Source organism: Macrotis lagotis, chromosome 7 (assembly GCF_037893015.1).
Source record: "Macrotis lagotis isolate mMagLag1 chromosome 7, bilby.v1.9.chrom.fasta, whole genome shotgun sequence".
NCBI classification, from domain to species: Eukaryota; Metazoa; Chordata; class Mammalia; order Peramelemorphia; family Peramelidae; genus Macrotis; species Macrotis lagotis.
Genome location: NC_133664.1, coordinates 117,005,951 through 117,027,972, shown reverse-complemented (window position 1 = coordinate 117,027,972; position 22,022 = coordinate 117,005,951). Strand labels below are relative to the sequence as shown.

Here is a 22,022-nt window from a genome sequence, read left to right as displayed (position 1 = left end):
AGTTCCCCCACACTCTGTTCTGATCAGATCAAATATAGAGTAGTATTGTTCATTTGTGGGAGTCAATTTAAGCAAAGACATTGATAGACTGTATCCAAAGGAGAGTGATAAGAATAATGAAGGTATCAAAATCATTCTCTTTGAAAACTGGTTGTCTTAGAGTTGTGTTCCTAAGAATATGACAGTATCACAAAAATGGAAGGATGACAGCCAAGTTTAAGTATTTGAAGAGTAATCACCAAGTAGAAAAGTCTTTCTCTGTATCCCATGGACCAGTAACAAGATTTACTAATAATAATAATAATAGGTGGAAGATTCAGAAAACCACATCTAGATTTAATTTAAGGAAAAATATCTTAACAAAGCAATGGAGTAGTAGACTCAACTTCACTGGAGATCTTCAGTAATTGCTGGACAATTACTTTTCAGGTTTGCTGTAGAAAAGATTCATGTTCAGGTCTCCATTGAACTATAAGACCTCTGAGGTCATATCAAACTTTCAGATTAGGCAATGTCACTTAAATATAGCCCAAGTCCAAGCACTAGTAGATGACATTTTTTAAATGAGTATAGATTAAAAATTAGTGATATTGATCAAGAAAAATAGGAATCAATAATACAAAAAATTAGTACAGACTGAATGCAAACTGAAAAGCTAACAAAGTATTTATACATTTCTCCCTTCTACTACCACCACTCCCACCACCACCACTACCACCACCCACCCCATTTTTCCTTAAAACACTTTCCTCTGGTTAATTTTCCTTTTACAGTTGGCTTACTGCTATTCAAGAAGAGACTAACAGGTTCTAGAGTTCTTGAAAACTTACTTATAACGGACTATTTCTTGAAATTGTAAGTCTAATATTATACCTGCCAGCTTTAAAGCCTTTAGAATATACTTTTCCAAATATGAGATTCTGGCAAGCCAGCAGGATACTAAAATATGCAAACATTAACCTCTTGAGGCAGTGTTTCAGAAAACAGCTAAATGTTAATATACTTTGAGTTCATAAAAGAGCAAAGAGGCATCATGGGGAGACAGCAAGACATGTATGCACCTGAATTGCATGTGCCCCTAAAAACCAAAACACAGCTGGTGAACTTAAATTTAGACCTACCAACCTTGACAGTATTCTTTTAATTACTGTTTTCCCCTAATTCTCTACAATCTATTTTTTCACCTTAACGCTGCCATTGGTGTTTTTCTGTTTGCAAAGTTATTCTAAGAACAGTATCCACACACTGAACCATTTAATAAGATCAGTTTAAAGCAAAAACACTTATAAACGAAAAGTTTTATACACACACACACACACACACACACACACACACACACACACACATTTTGTGCATTTCCAAACATATCTGCCAATATTAAATTATTATTGGCGGGAAAATAGTGCATTGCATAGAATACTGGGACTTAAATGAGGAAAACTCATTCATCTTCTAAGGAAATATTCAGCCTCTAATATTTATTAAGTGTGTGACCCTGGGCAAGTCTCTTAATTCTGTTTGTCTCTGTTTCCTCATCTATAAAGTCAGTTAGAGAAGGAATTGGTAAGACACCAGTATCTAAATGGGGTCCCAAAGAGTCAGACATGACTGAAACAATTGGACAACAGCAACATAAAGAAATAAGGCAATAGCTTTGATGGCAGCAAGAATTGGGTTCTTGTCCCACTTCTGACACAAACTAGCTGTGTTACAAGACAACAGTCAAGACACTTAATCTCTCACTATCTCTAGATTGTTCTACAATGATCCAAAACTACTCTGAAGGACTTGTGATGAAAAAAATGCTGTCCATTCCCAAAGAAAAAACTTATTAAAGCATAGTTTTTTTACTGTTTTCATGAGAGAATTTTTTTCTGGTCTACATTGTCTTTCACAACATGACTATTATGGAAATGTTTCTCATGACTAAACATGTATAATAATACCAAATTGTTTGACTTCACAATGGGGGAAGGTGGATGTGGGGAGTGAATTTAAAAGTCAAAATGGTAAAAATGAATATTAAAAATTGTTTTTACATGTAACTGGGGAAAAATACAGGGCTAAATTTAAAAAAAAAGTAGATGCCATATGACAACAGTGAACCACATAATTTGATGAATTACCTCAAGAAAGTTTCCTATATATGCAAAGACAATTTACAGATAAGGAAATCAAAGCAATCCAGTCATATGAAAAATTTCTCTAAATCATTACCTATTAGAGAAATGCAAATTAAAGTATCTCTGAGGTACCACTTCATACCTCTCAGACAGGCCAATATGATCAGAAAGGATGGTCAATGAAGAAAGGGATGAGAGAAATCTGGGACACTAATACACTGTTGTGTATGTGAACTCATCCAACCTTTCTGGAGAGCAATTTGGAATTACGCCCAAAGACCAAGAAAAATGGGTATACCCTTTGTTCAAACAATACCATTACTGGGTCTATACCCTGAAGAAATGATGAAAAAGGGTAAAAACATCATTTGTATAAAAATATTCATAGCAGCCCTGTTTGTGGTGGTAAAGACTATTGGAAATTGAGTGAATGTCCATCAATTGAGGAATGGCTGAACAAACTGTGGTATAGGTATGTATGTGACGGAACATTATTGTTTTATTAGAAACCAGGAGAGATGGAAATTCAGGGAAGCCTAGAAGGATTTGCATGAACTGACGTTGGGCAAGATGAGCAGAACCAGAAGAACACTGTACACCCTAACAGCAACAAGGGGGTGATGGTCAACCTTAATGGACTTGCTCGTTCCATCAGTGCAACAATCAGGCACAATTTTGGGATATCTGCATTGGAGATTACGATCTGGATCCAGAGAAAGAACTGTGGAGTTTAAACAAAGACCAAAGACTATTAACTTTAAGTAAAAAAAAAAAAAATTATCTTATGATATAATTTTGCTATATCTTATACTTTTTTCCCCTTAAGGATATGATTTCTTTCTCATCACATTCAACTTAGATCAATGTATACCATGGAAACAATGTAAAGACTAACAGACTTCCTTCTGTGGGGGGTGGTGGGGAGGAAAATAAATTAGGGGGAAAATTGTAAAATTCAAAATAAATAAATAGATTTAAAAAAAAAAGTTTCCTATATTAATGAAATCAAGGCTCTAGACCAAAGTAAAAAACAAAACAAAAAAAAAATCAAACAACTAAATAAATATTTAGGGACAGATGCATGAATATATATACACATACTCAAGCACAAAGAAGAAACAGTGTGGACCTTAGAGTCAAGAAGACCTGGGTTTAAATTGGCCTTAGACACTTACCAGTGTGTGACCCTAGACAAGTCACTAAAACCTGTTTGCCTAAATTATCATCTGTAAAATGAATTGAAGAAGAAAATGAAATACCACTCCCTAAAATCTGTGCTAAGAAAACCCCAAATTGGGAATCAGATATAACTTCAATGACTCAATGCATATATAACTTTGATAAATATAAAATAGTAATTTAGGAGCTAACTTTTAAAACAGATTTTCATTTTTTCAATTTACACATAATATGAGCAAATACATCTGTATTTAAAATCCCAAGCATCCTAACAGTGGTTGGATATTATAATTAATTGATAACAAGATCCTATGTATAGAGAAATCTATTCTTTAAAGTTATCCAATCATTAAGTGTTTATACAATCATGCATGTCTATATGTAAATACATAACTGATCTTACAAAGCATGAAAACAAAAATAAATTCTAGGGAATTAAACTAAACTGGTTTTACAAAATAAAAGACAACTTTCTTATGGAAAAAGACTTTATGTCTTTTGGAAAAGGGTTGAATTCTTTTTAGATCAAAATGAGCCTAAAATTGGGAGAATAAAATCTTCCAGAAAGTTATAAATATGTTATATGATATAATATTAAGTAGCAGCTCCTATAATCATAATTGTACATAGCCCACACGCACCTGTTTCATATTGTCCAATAACCACGGTCAGCTTTATGCAAAATTAGAAACTACCAAAATTTGTCTTTAGAACCTCTACACACATCACTTTAATGCTGATTCATTCACAATGAGTGGCCCCAGTTCCTCAGAACTTTTTTCTCCCTGACACAGGACAATCTATTCCTACAAAAACCTCAAAGAACAGATAGAAATGGATGGTTTGCATCTGTATCAAATAAAGGAAACTCTATATAGATACTAGCCAAAGTTACTAGGTCAATATGACATGAACATTTAATATCAAGATATAATACTTTAATCCAAAGATGATACCCTAATGTTTAAAAGTTAAAGCAACCAGCAGGATAAAGACAAAGGCAATTTGAAGCAGGGAATTCATCAGGTACCTTGACTTACAGTATACATGTGGTAGGTTCTGGTTACAATAACCAAAATCTTGCATATTTTTCATATACTGATAAGCCATAGGCATAATAAAGGTAATGTATAAATGATTCCTTAGTTTTCCATGTTTTTATGTAATCTTCACAAAAGAAACAAAAAATACCAAGATTACAAAGATAATGCTTGCATCAAAAATAGGCTGTTTCATAAGTTACTGGTAAAACTATAAAATGACGTTAAATGGTACTAAGATTCTTAGACCAATACAATAATGATATGCCTAAAGCAACATAATATGGCATTTCAACTACACATAACCATTGGTCATAACACTATTTCTATAAAGAAAAAACAAAACATTTCAAGTTTGAACTTAAAACACTAATTAATGCAGTGATTTCAGAGTACCATAGATAATGAGGGTTACCAATCTCTTGACAAAGAGGTAATGCCTTAAAATAGAGAATGAGACACTCAACTTTCAATATGGATTTTCAAGGAATACCATGCTTATGTTTTGCCTATCTTTTTATTCTCCCCTAGGAGAAGGAAGAAGTGAAAAAATGCTTGATAATTAAAAAAATAATTTATTTTTTTTAAATAATATTATCATCCTATCCTGGCAGCAGACCCCACCAGAGATGAGGCTGACATCAGTGTAGATCAAACAAATACTTTTATATTTACTGTAAATGCATTTCATTTCAAGGCAATGTTATCAATAAAAAAACAACTTCTAATTCCTGCAATTTACCGAACAAAATCTTAGGTTATATATAGTTCACTATAATGGCATTTTTATCTGATTTTAATAAATATTAGTGTTTAAAATTAAAGCAGATTATATTAAACATGTTTAACATTCTGAAAGAAATTAACTATATTTATGATTTAGATGACTGAAAAACAGCATTATTCTTTTTTTTGCCATTGATTCAATTCATTATTCCCTAAATAACATCTTCAAAAACATGAAAAATAAAGATACACTACTCAAATATATCCAAGAAAGTCATTCTGTTGATACAAAAATAAACTGCTACAATAGTCTACTGATAGAGAATAAGGTTACAATAGATAAACAGATAAGCTAGTCAGGAATATTCCCTAAAACATTGCAAAAGATTATTCCTAAAGAGTTATTCTACTTCATCAGCAGTCTACTGAGTTTTAAATAAAAAATTTTAGGCCATTTGCATAGGGCTCCTGGTGTGTATAAATGAAACACTATAAACACTAAAGCAATTTAAAAAATGTAATTACATTACATGGCTCAAAATGACAAGGATTTTTCAAACATATTTTGCTTTTATAGTCCTAAGATATCTCACAGACAACAGAATTGGCACACTTTCATGTAAGGAAAGCAAGTTTAGAAATTCTATGTATCCACCAAATTACCATGTTCTGGTAACTAGCTCTCCATTGTAGATCATTAAGCAATTCTTATCCCAAAAGCAAAAAATTAGAAAACATTGTTGCTAAAATTTATGATTTCAGCACAGACTGTAACTATTAAAAGAATTACAAGTTGCCATACTTTTCATTCTGAAAAATCTTAAAACAATTCTACTAACTAAACTGATCTACGAAACTAGTCTCTTTCTTCACTTTATCACTTTTATGTAAGGAAATAGGTATGCTACTTAACTTTTCTCTTGACTGAATCCTTCTCATTCTTTGCTAGATCATCATCCATCTACTGCTCCATAAGCAGGAGGATGGTTCCCATACTTGCATAATAATCCCTCCTTCCTCTCTGAATTACTCTTTCTCTTCTCTCTCTCTCTCTCTCTCTCTCTCTCTCTCTCTTATACTTTTAAAACTGTATTTTCATATAATTGACTTGCTTTTGAATTCTATTTATTTTATTTTTTTATTCTAAAATGTCATTCTATGAAGTGTCCAGAAAGTTTATCAGAATGCTAAAATTGTCTATGAACACATTACTCTTCTACTTGCAGTTAATAGTTTACCATTGCCTATACTGTAAAATATGAACTACTTAGCATGTGATTTAAGGAACTACACAATTAATCCTCCAGGTACTTTTCCAGTTCTATTTCAAACACGTCTCCTTCACAAACTCTGCATTCTAGCCAAATTATTCTACTTACTCTACAACCTAGAGTCCTTTTCCTATGTCCCTTGAATGAAACAAACTGTTTCATATTCTTCAATGCCCTCCATCTCTGCCTATCAAAAACTTTGTAAGTCAGCCTAGGTATTACCTTATCTGAGACTTTGGGTAGGGGGAGAGTCGTTTCCTATTAAATTTTTCCTGTACTATATACTGGATTATACTTATGCACATTATGCATTTTCCCAGTAGACTCTAAGCTTCTTGAGAGCAAGAACTCTTTTCAAGTTGTTTTTTTTTTTTATTTCCAGGGCTAGGCACAGTGCCTTTTACACAGTTGACAATGAATAGTGAAATACATTATTATCTAGAAGATTAGGGAACTAAGATTAATTTTATCTATTCTCTTCAATACAACGAGGAAAAACAATTCTAAAGAATCTAAGATGAAAAATCCTATCAACCTTCAAAGAACTGATAGAATCTGAATGTAGAATAGAAGCATACAGATTTTTTTTTTAACTTGGGGGGGGGTTGTTTGTGTTTTCTTTCATAATATGACTAATATGGAAATGTTTTGTATGCTTGCACCTGAATAACCTGAAAGCAATTTGTCAAATTGCTTGCCTTCTCAATAAATGCGACAGGAGGGAGAATAGAAGATAATATGGATCTTAAAATGGTAAAAATGAAGGCAAAAAAACTGTTGTAATATGTAAAAGCAAAATATTAAAACTTTCAAAATATGACAGAGTAGATGCAGCAATCCAATCAAACATTTCTAACATCCCCCTCAAAATAACTGGCAGATACAAGAAAGTAAGAGACCCAGTAAGAGATCCAGGGCAGAGAGGAGCACTAATACTTCTGCCTCAGAGGCCTTTAATGTGTAAAGAACAGAGCACAGATCAAAAGAGCAATGATCAAAATGTAAATACACTACTGGGTCTATACCCTGAAGAGATGATGAAAAAGGGTTAAAAACATCACTTGCACAAAAATATTCATAGCAGCCCTGTTTGTGGTGGCAAAGAATTGGAAATCAAGTAAATATCCTTCAATTGGGGAATGGTTTAGCAAACTGTCTATGTATGTGATGGAACACTATTGTTCTATTAGAAACCAGGAGGGATGGGAATTCAGGGAAGCCTGGAGGGATTTGCATGAACTGATGCTGAGTGAGATGAGCAGAACCAGAAAAACACTGTATACCCTAACAGCAACATGGGGGCAATGATCAACCTTGATGGATACACTTATTTCATCAGTGCAACAATCAGGGACAATCTGGGGCTGTCTGCAATGGAGAATACCATCTGTATCCAGAGAAAGAACTGTGGAGTTTGAACAAAGATCAAGGACTATTACCTTTAATTTAGAAAAAAAAACTGATATCTTATTGTCTGATCTTGCTATCTCTTATACTTTATGTTTCTTCTTTAAGGATATGATTTCTCTCTCATGACATTCAACTTGGATCAATACATACCATGGAAACAATGTAAAGACTGGCAAATTGCCTTCTGTGGGGGGATGAGGGAAGAAAGTAAGATCAGGAGAAAAATTGTTAAACTCAAAATAAATAAAATCTTTAAAAAAGAGAGAGAGAGAAGAGCAATGATCACATCTCTCCCCACTTCATACCACCTTGGATGCAATGAAAACTTAATAGACCTCTCAGAACTAGCTCTGAAAACATCAGTGCAAAAACACCTGAAGCATAGGACAAGAGTCCACATAAAGTTCATTGTCAAGTTATAGGCTGGAAAATTATTTAAACAATAACAACTACAACAAAAAGAAACTGACCATAAAAAGCTACTATTGTGACAAGAAAGATCAAGATATAAATTCAGAAGACAAGTACATGAAAACAGTTATAGAGTCTCAAAGAAAACACACAAATTAGACATGTCAAACAAGAATTTCTGTTACAAGAGTTAAAGAAAGATATGAGAAAAAAATTGAAAAGAAATGAGAATTGCAAGAAAATTATGAAAAGAGAATAACTTGTAAAAGAGGCTTAAAAATACTGAAGAAAAAACACCCTAAAAAGCAATCTGGAACTACACTTAAAGGGCTGTAAAACTGTGTGTACTCTTTGAGCCAGCAAGAACTATTAGATCTATATCCCAAAGAGATCAAAGGAAAAGGTCCTTTATGTACAGAAATGTTTATAGCAGCTCTTTTTGGGGCAGTAAAGAATTGGAAAATGAAAAGATGGCCATGGACTGAGGAAAGGCTAAACAAGTTGTATATCACTGTGATAAACTAAAAGAAATGATAAGCATCCTGGTTTCAGAAAAATATGAGAAGTGAGTAGAACCAGGAAAACACTGTGCACAGAAACAACAATATCATGACAATGATCAAATGGGAATGGATAGGCTATTTTAACCAACATAATGATCCAAAGATAATCTGAAGGACTTATGAAGAAAAATATCATCCCCCTCCAAAAACTGATCTGATGAAGTCTGAATGCAAATCAAAGCATACTTTTTTAAACTTTTTTGTTTGCTTTTTTCAATTGTTTTCTTATGTAACGTAGTTAATATAGAAATGTTTTGCATGATTGTACATGTAAAATCCATATCAAATTGCTTGTCTTTTTAAGGAGAGGGGAAGAAAGAAAAGGAGAAAATTTGAACTCAAAACTTTTAAATGCTAAACATTTTTTGTGTAATTAGGAAAAGATAAAAAGATTTTTTTAAAGAATAAAACATGGGAAAAAATAAGTGCTAGCACAATAAGTTCTGCACTTGGAATGTAATTTTATCATAATTTTATCATAAGCAAATCAAATGTCCTTTTGAGCATTAGAGTACCCACTTCATGGTGCATATCACCATGAAGAATGCAAAGACTTAGGAAAGTATGATTCTTTCCCAGAGTTGAGATCACATAAATAATGCAGGGCTTTAGAAAAGGTTTAGGGGAAACATTAATTATCTTCAATTTTCTGAAAAAACATCATATTGAAAAAGGAGGAGACTTGGACTGTCTCGGCTCAAAGGTCAAAACTAATTCCACTACGTGGAAAGTATAAGAGGGTAAATTAGAGCCCTCCATAATGAAAAACTTCCCATCAATCAGTCAATCCAAAATGAGGCTAGAACTGTGACTTCAATTTTTGACAGTTATCTTATTATATATGCAAACCATATTCTATTGAATCATCTATGAATATATCCTATCACAACTAGTTCCTTGAGCTCAAGTACTATTTTATTTATCATTATATCTCTCCCAGAGTCACATTATTATCATTCTTGGGGAGTCTATTCTTCCCATTTCTTGTCACCCTGATAAACAATGGGTAAGAACCTAATGCTAAATGTATAAGTACAAAATAGTAGGACATATCCAGAGGATTCTTAACTGAGTAAAAATTATAAAAATCAAAAAGACAAAACATTAAGTATATACTAAATACAATGTTTTATAAACATTGGGAATAGTATATGCAAAGTATTATCAAAAAATAGTGTATTAATAATAATTGGATAGTTTAGGAAAATTTGCCAGAAGTGGTGCTTGATATGTGCTTTGAAGGAAGTTCAAGATTCTACAAAACAAAAGTGAAAAAGTACATTACAAGCATGGGGTATTGCCTGAGAGTAAAGCAGATTAGTGGGAGATGGAATTTTGTACAGGGAATAGATACTGGGAAAATCCTGTTGAAAAAGAATAAATGGGAGTAATATGAAAAAAAAAAAGAATTGTGTCTTTTACCTAAAAAAGCTAAAGGGAGATATGGAAGATTCAAAATTTTTTAGTAGAAGTAGATGACATGATTATATCAGATAAACCACATCAAAGCAGAGCTTTAAGCAGAGACTACACTTATTTACAATGGGGATTGAACACTCAAGTTTGGTTATTCAAAGATGAGGAGGCATGGTTAGACAGCCAGTACAAAAGGTCAGTAGTATGACAGGGCAGCCAAGAAAACTTAAATGAATGATTATAGGTTACATTACAAGAGAAACAGCATACAGCTAAAAAGAGAAGATATATCTTGCTATGTGAACTATAGAGTATTGTGGCCAGTTCTGGGCACAATATTTTAACAGAGAATGAAGAGCAATCAGGTTATACTTCTGAATGTTTAGCCTGGGATAGAGAAAGTGTCAGTTGAGGGAGGGAGGTAGAAAATTTACCTGTCTCCAAAGAATTAAAACAGGACAGATGTGTTCTAGTTTGTGCCAGTAATTAGAGTGATTTTTGTACCAGTAATTAAGGTAGACTTAATCTTGATGGAAGGAAAAAAAACTCATCACAGCCTGACTGATCTCCTATTTTCAGAGATGTGTTTAAATGTTGATTGTGGAAATGGATGGAAAAGAGCAGGAAAAAGGAAAGATAGGAAGTTTAGTCTTCGAAAGAGAGGCGAAAGATGATAGTTATGATGTACTTAAAGAATTTTCTCCTTCCCAGCCTCCAATCTTATCTAAATCTTATCATGGTCAAACTTCAGGTCTTCCCCATTCTGTGAAGCTCTCCCAGAGGATACCTATCACAGTACATTCTTTTCTTTCAACACTAAGGAAGTTATTAATTGTATAAGTTAAGACCTTAATTCACTATTCAAGGCCATATGGGATTTTTTTAATATATAATTCTTATCTTTCTAACTAGATTGTAAATTCCTCAAGGCAAAAATTGTTCCCTACTATTGTTCTTTAAGAAATCATGAGGGGGGGCGGCGGAGCCAAGATGGCAACAAGAAGGGATCAAGTCTTAGGAGCTCTCTGATAAAACTCATAAGCTAAGGACTCTAACTAAACTTTCACGAGACAGAACCCACAAAGGGACCAGTGAGGCAGTTCTCCTACTCAAGGTAACCTGGAAAAGAGCAGAAAGGCTCTGCTCCCAGGGTCAGAGGGGTGGCCCGCCAGAGCCAAAGAACTTCAGCCTCCTGGAGGCAGCCCCAGGGCGCTGGGAGCCGCTGCTCACAGCAGCTGGAGAGTCTCCTGAGCTGCACCCCGGGGAGCACCAGGACAAAGTGGGGGAACAACGGGGGACCTCTGCCAGAGCAAGCACGTGGAGCCCAGCCCTCAGGGCACACAGCCAGCAGCCTGGTCTTTCAGCAGCCCAAATCCAGGAAACAGAAGCAGGCGAGCAACAGCCCCCAGGGCATGAGCCCATTGAGCTGAAGGAGGGGAGTGAAGAGAGAGAGACTGCAGAGCTCTGTCCTCTGCCCCTGGAACAGGACTCTGGAGCTCTGACCACATTCAGATCCTGATCCCAGTCTAGGCCCCCTCATAGAACAGCAGGGCCCCCCCCCCAGCTCAGCTCCATAGCAGAGGGGGGCGCTTATGGTCATTCACAGACCAGGAGGGAGGGCAGAGCCTCACACACTGAGACCCTTGTGGGAGTGTCCCAAAAGTTCAGGAAGCACCCCAAAACCGGGACCAGGCTGGGAAAATGAGCAAGCAGAGAAATAAGAGGAAGACCATTGAGAAATATTTTGCAAATGAGCCCAAGAAGGATCAAAATATTCAGTCTGAAGATGAGGAAGCACAAGCTTCTGGCATCTAAAGACTCCAAGAAAAAACAGAACTTGGGCTCAGGCTATGGCAGAGCTCAAAAAAGACTTTGAAAATCAAATGAAGGAAACTGGGAAAAGAAAGGAGAGAGACGCAGGAAAAACATGAAAATGAAGTCAGCAGCTTAGTCAAGGAAATCCAAAAAAATGCTGAAGAAAATAGCATGCTAAAAAACAGCTTAGGTCAGATGGATAAAATAGTTCAAAAAAGTTACTGAGGAAAAGAATGCTTTAAAAAGCAAAATTGGCCAGATGGAAAAAGAGATCAGAAAACTCTCTGAGGAGAACAAATCCTTCAGACAAAGAATAGAATTCAGGGAGATTGATGAATTTGGCCAGAAATCAGGAATCAATACTTCAAAACCAAAAAAATGAAAAATTAAAAGAAAATATGAAATATCTCATTGAAAAAACAACTGACATGGAAAACAGACTTAGGAAAGATAATTTAAAAATTATTGGAATACCTGAAAGTCATGATCAGGGAAAGAGCCTTGACATCATTTTCAAAGAATTACAGGAAAATTGCCCTGATATTCTAGAAGCAGAGGGCAAAATAGAAATGGGGAGAATCCACCGATCCCCCCAAGAAAGAGATCCCAAAAAACCAACCCCTAGGAATATTATAGCCAAGGTCCAGAACTCCCAAGTCAAAGAGAAAATATTACAAGCAGCCAGAAGGACACAGTTCAAATATCATGGAGCTGCAGTCAGGATCACACAGGACTTAGCAGCAGCTACATTGGAAGCTCATAGGGCTTAGAAGGCAAAAGAGTTTAGAATGCACCCAAGAATGAACTACCCAGCAAGGCTGAATGTCCTCTTCCAGGGAAAAAGATGGACTTTCAATGAACCAGGGAAATTTCAAAGGTTCCTTTTGGAATGGCCAGAGCTGAACAGAAGGTTTGATCTTCAGATACAGGACTCAGGTGAAGCATAGAGATTGGAGAAGAATGGGAAAATATGAGGGATTTAATGATGATGAACTGCATGTATTCCTGCATAGAAAAATGACACTGATAATACTCATATGAACCTTCTCAGTTAATAGAGCAGGTAGAGGGAGCTTTTATAGTTGAAGCACAGGAGAAAGCTGAATTCGAAGATAAAATATGGTGTAATAGTGGAGTCAATAGAAAAAAGGGAAATGTAATGGGAAAAAGAAAACAGGGGGGGGGGGGGGATAGTCCAAGATATTTCACATAATAAGATCTTTTTCATTACAATGAGCTATTGCAATGATATGGAAGGGGGGAGGCAAGGGGGAATGAGGGAACCTTTGCTCTCATCAGAGATGGCTAGGAGAGGAAACAGCAAATATACTCAATGGGGTAGAGACATCTGGAGTAAGAAGGAGAGGGGTGACAGGGGGAAGGGGGGTGATGTGAATAAAGGAAGAGAGGATGGACCACAGGGGTAGAGTGGTCAGATATAACACATTTTCTTTTTTACTTCTTGCAAGGGGCTGGGAATGGAAGGCCTGCCCAGGACCATAGGGCTAGGTGGATGCTGGGCCTAAGGGGTGGTGGTATTGGGGCTCAGGGTTTCTTGGCCCCAGGACCAGGGATCTGTCTGCTGCCCCACTCAGCGACCCTACAGCAGAGTCAGAGTGAAAGGAGAGAGAAAATATAGTACACGGTAGTGGAGAAATAAGAAAGGAGGGAGTTGCAATCAGCAATGGCAACATTGGAAAAACATGGAAGTAACTTTTGTGATGGACTTATAAAAATGTGATCCACCTGTGACAGAGTTGTTGGTGTTGGAACAAAGACTGAAGCACATTTTTTGTTATTATTATTTGGGGGAGGGTGCAGGGCAAGTGGGGCTGGGTGGCCTGCCTGGGGCCACATAGTGGGTGATCTTTGGGTGTCTGGGGCTGGATTTGGACCCAGGTGCTCCTGGATCAAGGGCCAATGCTCTGTCTGCCACACAGCCACCCCTACTATTATTACTATTTTATTTTATTTTGGGTCTTTTTTTTTCTTCTTTTTGGTTTTTGCAGGGCAGTGGGGATCGGGTGGCTTGCATGTCACATGGCTGGGTGATTGTTGGGTTTACAAGGCTGGATATGGACTCGGGTGCTCGTGGCTCCAGGGCTGGTGCTTCGTCCATTGTGCCACCTGGCCATACCTACAATTATTACTATTATTTTTTTATTTTAATTTTTTTCTCTCCCCTTTACTTTTTTCGCCCAAGCAAGTCTATCTATATTCATGGGGGAGGGGTATTTTGTTTACTTGTAAACAAGAATTTTTATTAATGTAAAAAAATTTGTACAAAATGATAATAAAAAATAAATTTAAATAAATAAATAAATAGAAATTTAAAAAAAAAAGAAATCATGAGGGAGTCTTGGTGGTGCAGTGGATAGAGCACTGGCCCTGAAGTCAAGAGTACCTAAGTTCAGACACTTAATAATTATCTAGCTGTGTGACACTGGGCAAGTCACTTAACCCCATTAAACCTCAAATGAATAAAATTAAAGAAAAAAAAAAATCATAAGGGACCAGAATTCAGAAAAGCATGGTAAGACTTACAGGAATTGATGTTGAGTGAAATGAGCAGAAACAGAAGATTATAAATACTAATAACACCACTGGGTGATGATCAACTATGACAGACTTATTCATTTCAGAAGTAATGCTGAGACAAATCTAAAAGACTAGTAATGGCAAATACCATCCATAATCAGAGAGAGAACTAAGGAATTTAAATACTGACCAAAGCTTATTATCTTCAATTTTTAAAAATTGCCTTATGTATGTCATTTTTTCTGCTTTTTTATTCCATTTGGATGATTCTTCTTTTACAATGTGATTAATATGGATCTATATTTAACATACATGTAGAACCTATATTAAATTGCATTCTGACAGGGAGGGAGAAAATGTAAAACTCAAAATTTTTCAAAAAAAAATGATTGGTAAAAACTACATGTTGTTGGAAAAACAAATAAATAAAACTATTTTTAAAAAAATTTGTTCCCCATCCCTTTTGGGTAAAGTATCCCTCAGTCCTTTCCACTATACTCTGTAGTCATTCAATTTTTGTTGACAGTCTTGAGCAGATGTTACTAAGAATAAAAATTATGGACATTATCTCAAATCATCCTCACTAAAACCCAAAAGGATAAGTGATATTATCACTCTTTTACAGATGAAGAAATTGAGGCTGGAATTTGTTCAGTTACTTGCCCATGTTCACACAAATATTGTTTTAAGGTATAATTCAAATCTAGATTATCCAGACTCCACGTCCACCAACTGACTCTCACCCTTGAACAAATTCTGTCATTTTAGATTGTTTATTCCATTTTGCCTAGTAGTACAACTGCTGAAAATCAACTAATTAAACAACATGACCTTTGAAAATTCCCTTCAGTGCCTTCAATTCAATATGTATCCCTTAATTTAGGACAGTCAGGGGAAAATATCATGAGATTTACAAGTAATTAATACTCAAACTGATTAACCAAGAAGATTTCACACGTATAACAAGAGAATTTAGATAGCATGAAAATATGCCCTTTTAGGCATACAGGCATAGAGGAACAGGGATCTGTGACTTCCTAAGTATAGGAAACTCCTACACAGATGCAAACAAGTCCTTTTCTGCAATTTACAATCTTAAAAGAGTCACCTAGAATGCCACAAGATTCAATGACTTTGTTGTGTGTTGAGGTTCCTCCTGACCCCTTTTGGGAATCATCTTGGAAATGTTCATGAAGTAATTTACCATTTCTATCTCTAGCTCATTTTACAATGAAACAAAGGCCAACAAAGTGAAATGACTTGCCCAAAGTCCCCCTTGTACAAGTGTCTGAGACTGGATTTGAATGTAGGTCTTCCTGACTCCAAGCCTGACACTCTATTTCCTATGCTAACCAGCACCCTAGGATCAAAAAGTCGATATATATATATATATATATATATATATATATATATATATATATATATATATATATATCATAGAGTTCAAATCCAAGAAGTCTTGTCCTCAAGGCGGGGTCTCTCTCATCTACATCATGCTACCTCTTTTGCTTTTGTAACTATTTCACATCTTATAAAATAAGTAAAAATGATAGACTTTTTCACTCTTCATAAAGAGCTATGACTAAATGACTCTAGAAATGGGAGACCAAGAGGAGGATCAGTTCCCTGAAGAAAATAATCTAGAAAATATGCATGAATTTGTTTAGCTAAATTAATGCTATTTTGTTTGGGTTATGCTATTCCCTATACAAATTGGTTTTCTGCAGATTTTAAGCCTGCCAAATACTTAGTGATCTCTGTAATATAGTTAACATAAATTGTTCTTATTTTTCACAATGACAAGAAATTTATAGAGAAACTTACAGTGGGGATAATAATGAAAGTGAGTTCATTTGTCTTTTCACTAGTTCTCAGAGGCTTAGGAAAAAAGTCAACAAATATTTTCTATCTATCTCTTGGCCTGATCCTGCACTTATTTCTTCATATTAATCTGGGGTACAATTTCCTCATCAAAAAGCAGGGTCAAATATGATACATCTGAATTCACCAGATGTTCCAAAAGAGAAAGAGATCAACAAAGAAAGAAGAAAGTCAATGTTCTAACAAGGATATTAAAAATTATAGATTAAAAATGTTACTAAAAGGTAGGCAAATATTCCTACAAAAAGTTATCTATTTATGTCAAGAAACTAAGATGGCAACAGCATGGGGTGAAACAATTAGTATAGCTTTAAAAATCAAAAAGCAAAGAGACAGCAAGGACACAGAAATTCTTCAGAGTATATTCAGTCTGCTTTGGGTATTACAGAATACACTATTTTGCTAAAAATCAACTTAACATGCAAAGTACTTATTGCAATGATCCACTGGACTACTTAAAAGTTAAGCAAGAAGTAGTTTCAAAGGAAATTTACCCTCTCCTACAACATAAATTCTACTCTCAAAAATAAGTTACTAGAAACATATTATGTTCACATGTACAAAAGGCCTAAGGCTCTCAATTTCTCAAAAGCATTATCCTTACAGTTCAATCATGCAAAACGGCACCAGACCACAAGCCAAGAGCCTATGAAAAAATTATGCTGGGGAAAAAAAATTAATTCTAAAAACTCAACTCTTATCCAATATATTTATTATCTGCTTGATTTGAGAAAAATGGAAAAAGTGATAAAAATCCTAGCCATAAAAAATTCCCATTTCTCATTCACAATACTCTGTAAGTTAGTATATAACTCAAAGCAAAGGTTTGAACAAACCTATTGTTCAACATCTTACTTAAGTTAATAGTTCAGTTCTGGTATCCATTTTTAAAAGTCTAAGAAGAAAAATTCAATGCAAACTCCACATAATTGGTATTTAGTTGCAGTTTTTCAATCCTAAGACAATCAAAAGAAATAGGACACACCAAGTCTTTTTCTACTCCCTCCCAAACAGGGTGATACTAGCCAAACAACAAGAAAACTTGCTTTGTCTTAACTGGCAAAGTCAAATCCATTAGAAGGGTAATATGATCGAACCATCTGAAGTGCATTTAGAAGGAATGCTTCCCTGAATCTTGAGTTCCTAGAAGAAACAAGAGACTAAAGATCCAAGCATAAGAAGAAGCAGTCAGAAGGATGACAGGATAGATTTGTCCTCTTTTCTTCTCACTGTCTTGTCACTAAAATTAATTTTATGAGCCACTTTTACCACATCTGACTATCTGCTAACCTGAAATAGAGTTTCTGATATACATGTGTTAGAATTCTACAATAACAGCATTAAGTACTTAAAAGTTTACAAAGGCCTTTTAGTTGTGTTAAAAACATCTCATCTTACAGATGAAGAAAAGTAAAGTTGTGAGAAATTAAGTGGTCTTGCCAATTGTCACACAATGATAAGAAGGCAAGCAAATATCTCAAAGAATGGTATACCAGGACTACTGGGGGACTTATTAGCACTATGACATTTTAGACCTAAGGGCTTGTAGGAAATGTCAGGTAGAGGTTTAACAAAGCAATGTTTGCACTCAAGAAGCTCAGTGAATTAGTACAAACAACAATACCAAAATGTCAATATGAACACACAGGTATCAGCATGCATCAAAACTATCTCTCTTAAAGATCATTCAGACAAGTTTTTGATTGTCATTTTTTGGGAGTTAGGCAAGTTCTGATGTCAATCCTTACCAAATATCCCATTTAATCCTGCCAACCCTTGTGCCAAATACTGAATTAAGCTTTATCTACTTTCAAACTACTGCTTATGTGCAACCAAAATAAAAAAAAGTTCTTTGGGTTAAACTCTAAGTTTAGAACTATAGACACTACTTTTTGTTGTTTTTCAGTAATGTCTGACTCTTTATGACCCCTGTAGTTTTCTTGGCAAAGATACTGGAGTTGGTTGCTATTTCCTTCTCCAACTCATTTTCCTGGTGAGAAAATTGAGGTAAACAGGGTTATGTGACTTGCCCATGGTCACACACCTAATGCCAGATCTGAACGCAGGAAAATGAGTCTTCCTGAATCTATGCCCAACATTCTATCCCACAGAGTAACCTAGCTGCCTATAGCACTGCCTATGCATCCGTTTTTACAAAGCACAATCTGAAAAACACACAAATGAGTCAACCTGTCTCCTTCATATGAGGATCAGACAAAGGAATTATTAGGAAAGCAAGCAAACAAGAAAGCCATTTACTGAATGCAAGGCATTTCCTTAGCTGACCTGGCATAATGCTAAGAGGTAAACCATCTGACTGATATTTATCATAAATTTCAGATAATCACCTGTACACCTCAATGACCTAGTCAAGAGACCATAAGACAGAAGGTGGTGGAAAATTTCCAGGTTCTATGAAAACAAACCGATACATAAATAAAAAATACATAAGATGAAATTTAATTTTTTATCAACTATTGATTGAATTATTGAGCATTACACTAAGAGAAGCTTGACAACTCCTCTAAAATTAATTGTAATGGAATTCAATTTATACTAATAGAAAAAAATGTGGTAAATCCCCTGCCCAGTGTTGTCCTGGTTCTTATTTCCCTACTTCTGCTCCTCAAGACAGCAATCTCTAATTGTGCTCTTAAACAGATTTGCAAAAATATACAAACTGAAGCTAAGCACACATTTCCATGAATGATTCAAAGCATTCTACAGGACATTTACTTTTCTACACTTATAATAATTTTAAATTATGCTAAAATTTGAAAATCTTAGAAGTAAACAATTCCAACTTCTAAAGTTCACAAAAGCAAATTTTGAATATTACTTCACTAATTTAAATAATAGAAGATAAATTATTTGTGATACTTTTTAATGTAAATATTTTTAGTATACATTAATCTCTAAATCCTTGCAATATTCTCAAGGCTAAAAAAAACGAACATTGAGTTGTTTTCAGTTAACAGAAGGAAAAAAGGCAAAGAAGGTTACAAAGTCATAAAAAGAGCACAGAATATAGATTAGTAAACAAGATTTTTTAGATGCGAGAAAAAGATATGAGAGGAAAGCCATGTGAAAGATAAAAAAATTTCAAGGGGAATCTTGCTGTTGATTTCAAGTAGGAAAAGTCCCAAGGTTGGTTAAAGCACACATGATTTAGTTCAATTCAGATATTTTATTAAGGGATGAGTATGTACATTATCTCTAGGTGATGGAGGAAGATACAATCCAACAGTAAAGGATCTTCTTTTTCAAATGCACTCTTCATGTAATCAAATCTCACCTCCCTACTTCTGACTTTTCTTTTAACAACTCCCAAAATTTAAAGTTTGGAAATACCTTTAGAATCATAATCATGAGGAGAACTCGGGGACTTTGAACCAGATGAAGAAGATTCCTTCATTCGCCCAATAACAGTTTCTGAAAGCTGAAAAAGAAAAAAACCACAATCCAATAAAATCAGTTAGAAAAGAGTACAAAGTACAAATGACACAAAAAGTTCAAGTCATACATACATATATACATACACACACACAATATAATACAAGTTATGGATGGAATTTTAACTAATTTTTGAGCACAGAGGAAAAACTTATGAAATGTAAAAATGAGATTTAGAAGTCAGTTAAGGATTAACAGGAAGTCTAAATGAATACTATCCAAGATGTCTGAAGTAAAAAGAGGGAAATGTAAAAAGAGGGAAATGAACATCAAATACAAAGAAAAAGGAAAATTTAGAGAATATTTTTTTCAAAAGTTTTGAAAAAGATTTTAGCCAGGGGCAGCTACATGGCACAGTGGATAGAGCACCAGCCCTGAAGTCAGAAGGACCTGAGTTCAAATCCAGCCTCAGACACTTATTAATTGCCTAGCTGTGTGACCTTGGGCAAGTCACTCTTAACCCCATTGCCTTAAAAATAAATTAAATTTTTAAAGGCAGGTGGCGGGGGGGGGGGGGGGGGGGATTTTAGCCAGATTAAAAAAGTTGAAATGGGTAGCAAAGAATTTATCAGCTGAAAAGAAATAAGAAAAGTTTTATAAGTCAGCAACCACTCATTAACAAGAATCTGCTCAGATTTCACTTAGAGAGAGGAGACATTTTATCCTGAGACACTAGAACAAATCCAAGGGTGTAGCATATAAATAGAGATGGTTCAGATAAAGGTACCTTCACTCTGAATCCTTAAGGTTTTTAAGTTGGGATCTAGTAAAAAAAAAAATCACTGTCTCCTAGAACAGGGAGAACAAGTGAACAGTCAACAAAGAAAGGCAAGCCTGACAACTGTGTTTAAACTAAACTTGAATTTGTAAACAAAATTATTACGCTAAATATATCAAGATTTCTTCAAAACCAGACAAGGCATCTTTGTTTCATAAATTAGAATAGTATAGAAAACCCACAGCAGAAATTTAATGTATTATATGTTATAAACTACTGATCTAAACCTAGTTTTTGTCAGTCTGCTTTCCAATTTGTCTAGTAATTTTCAAAGAATAAAGGGTCCTAGCATTTTATGACCCTGAATTCTTCAAGAATTAGACAAATGCACAAATTTGTTTCTAGGTCTTATTTATTCAATCAAGTCAACTAACCAATTTTTCTATTTTTATACAGTACAAGAGAGTTTTGATAATTCTGCTTTGTAAAAAATAGTTTTCAGTTCTGATAGCAGCATTAAGCACTCCAGGTTCCTTCTTTCCTATCTATAACTTTGGTATTCATTCCTAGATGGTTATGTTCTTGATACAGAACTAGATTTGAAAATAAATCAGAAAATATCATTCAATTTTACTATATTTGTACAGTCCAGATATGAATGTTATCTCTTCAGTTATTTAGACTTTTATGTGCCCTGTGAATACCTTTGTAAATTAACTACTTAATAGATCTTACTGTTTGAAAAAAAATTTCCTAGCTCTTCCTTAACTTTAACCTCCTAACTTTTATTAGTAATATACAGAAATGCTAATAATAATTTTGTTGATTTATATTCTTATCCTGATATTTTAATAAGACTTTTCTAAATTAAATTTTTGGTGATTCTCTGGAGTTTGCTAAGTAATATCATCTGTAATAAAAAGAAGATATATTCTATTAGAGCTGCCAGTCTCCCTTACCAATCTCTCCTTCCTAAAAAGAATAGCTCCTCTTAAAGTAAAATGTATAATTTTGATAATGTGAAATTAAAAAGATTTGCACAAACAAAACTAATTCAGCCAAAATTATAAGGAAAAAAGGAAATGAGTTGGGGGATCATGTAGAGTAGGTTTATCTAATAAAAGCTTCATTTCTCAAATATATAGGAAACAGTCAAATTTATAAAAATACAAGTCATTCTCCAATTGATAAATTATCAAAGAATATAAACAAGTAGTTTTCAAGAAAAGAAATTAAAAATTATCTATAATCATATGAACAAATGCTCTAAATCACTATTGATTAAAGCTACCCCTCAGACTGACTTTAATGCAGAAAAAGAACAAAAACTAAAGAGATGTGGAAAAACAGGGACAGCAGAGACATTATAAGGACACTACTGCCTGATGCTGGAGTTGTGAACTGGTCCAATCATTATGGAGATCAATTTGAAACTACACCCAGAAGGTTATAAAACTATGCATACCCTTTGACCCAGC

The 22,022-nt window shown here is 34.6% G+C and overlaps 1 protein-coding gene across 1 annotated transcript in view; it reads right to left on the bottom strand.

Annotated features, from left to right (window-relative positions):
* Positions 1 to 22,022, bottom strand: part of CHCHD3 (coiled-coil-helix-coiled-coil-helix domain containing 3) — a 352,444-nt gene that overhangs the window by 317,362 nt on the left and 13,060 nt on the right. The window contains exon 2 of the mRNA XM_074193666.1: positions 19,725 to 19,812. Coding sequence (XP_074049767.1) covers positions 19,725 to 19,812 — 88 coding nt within the window. The remainder of the gene's footprint in view (positions 1 to 19,724; positions 19,813 to 22,022) is intronic.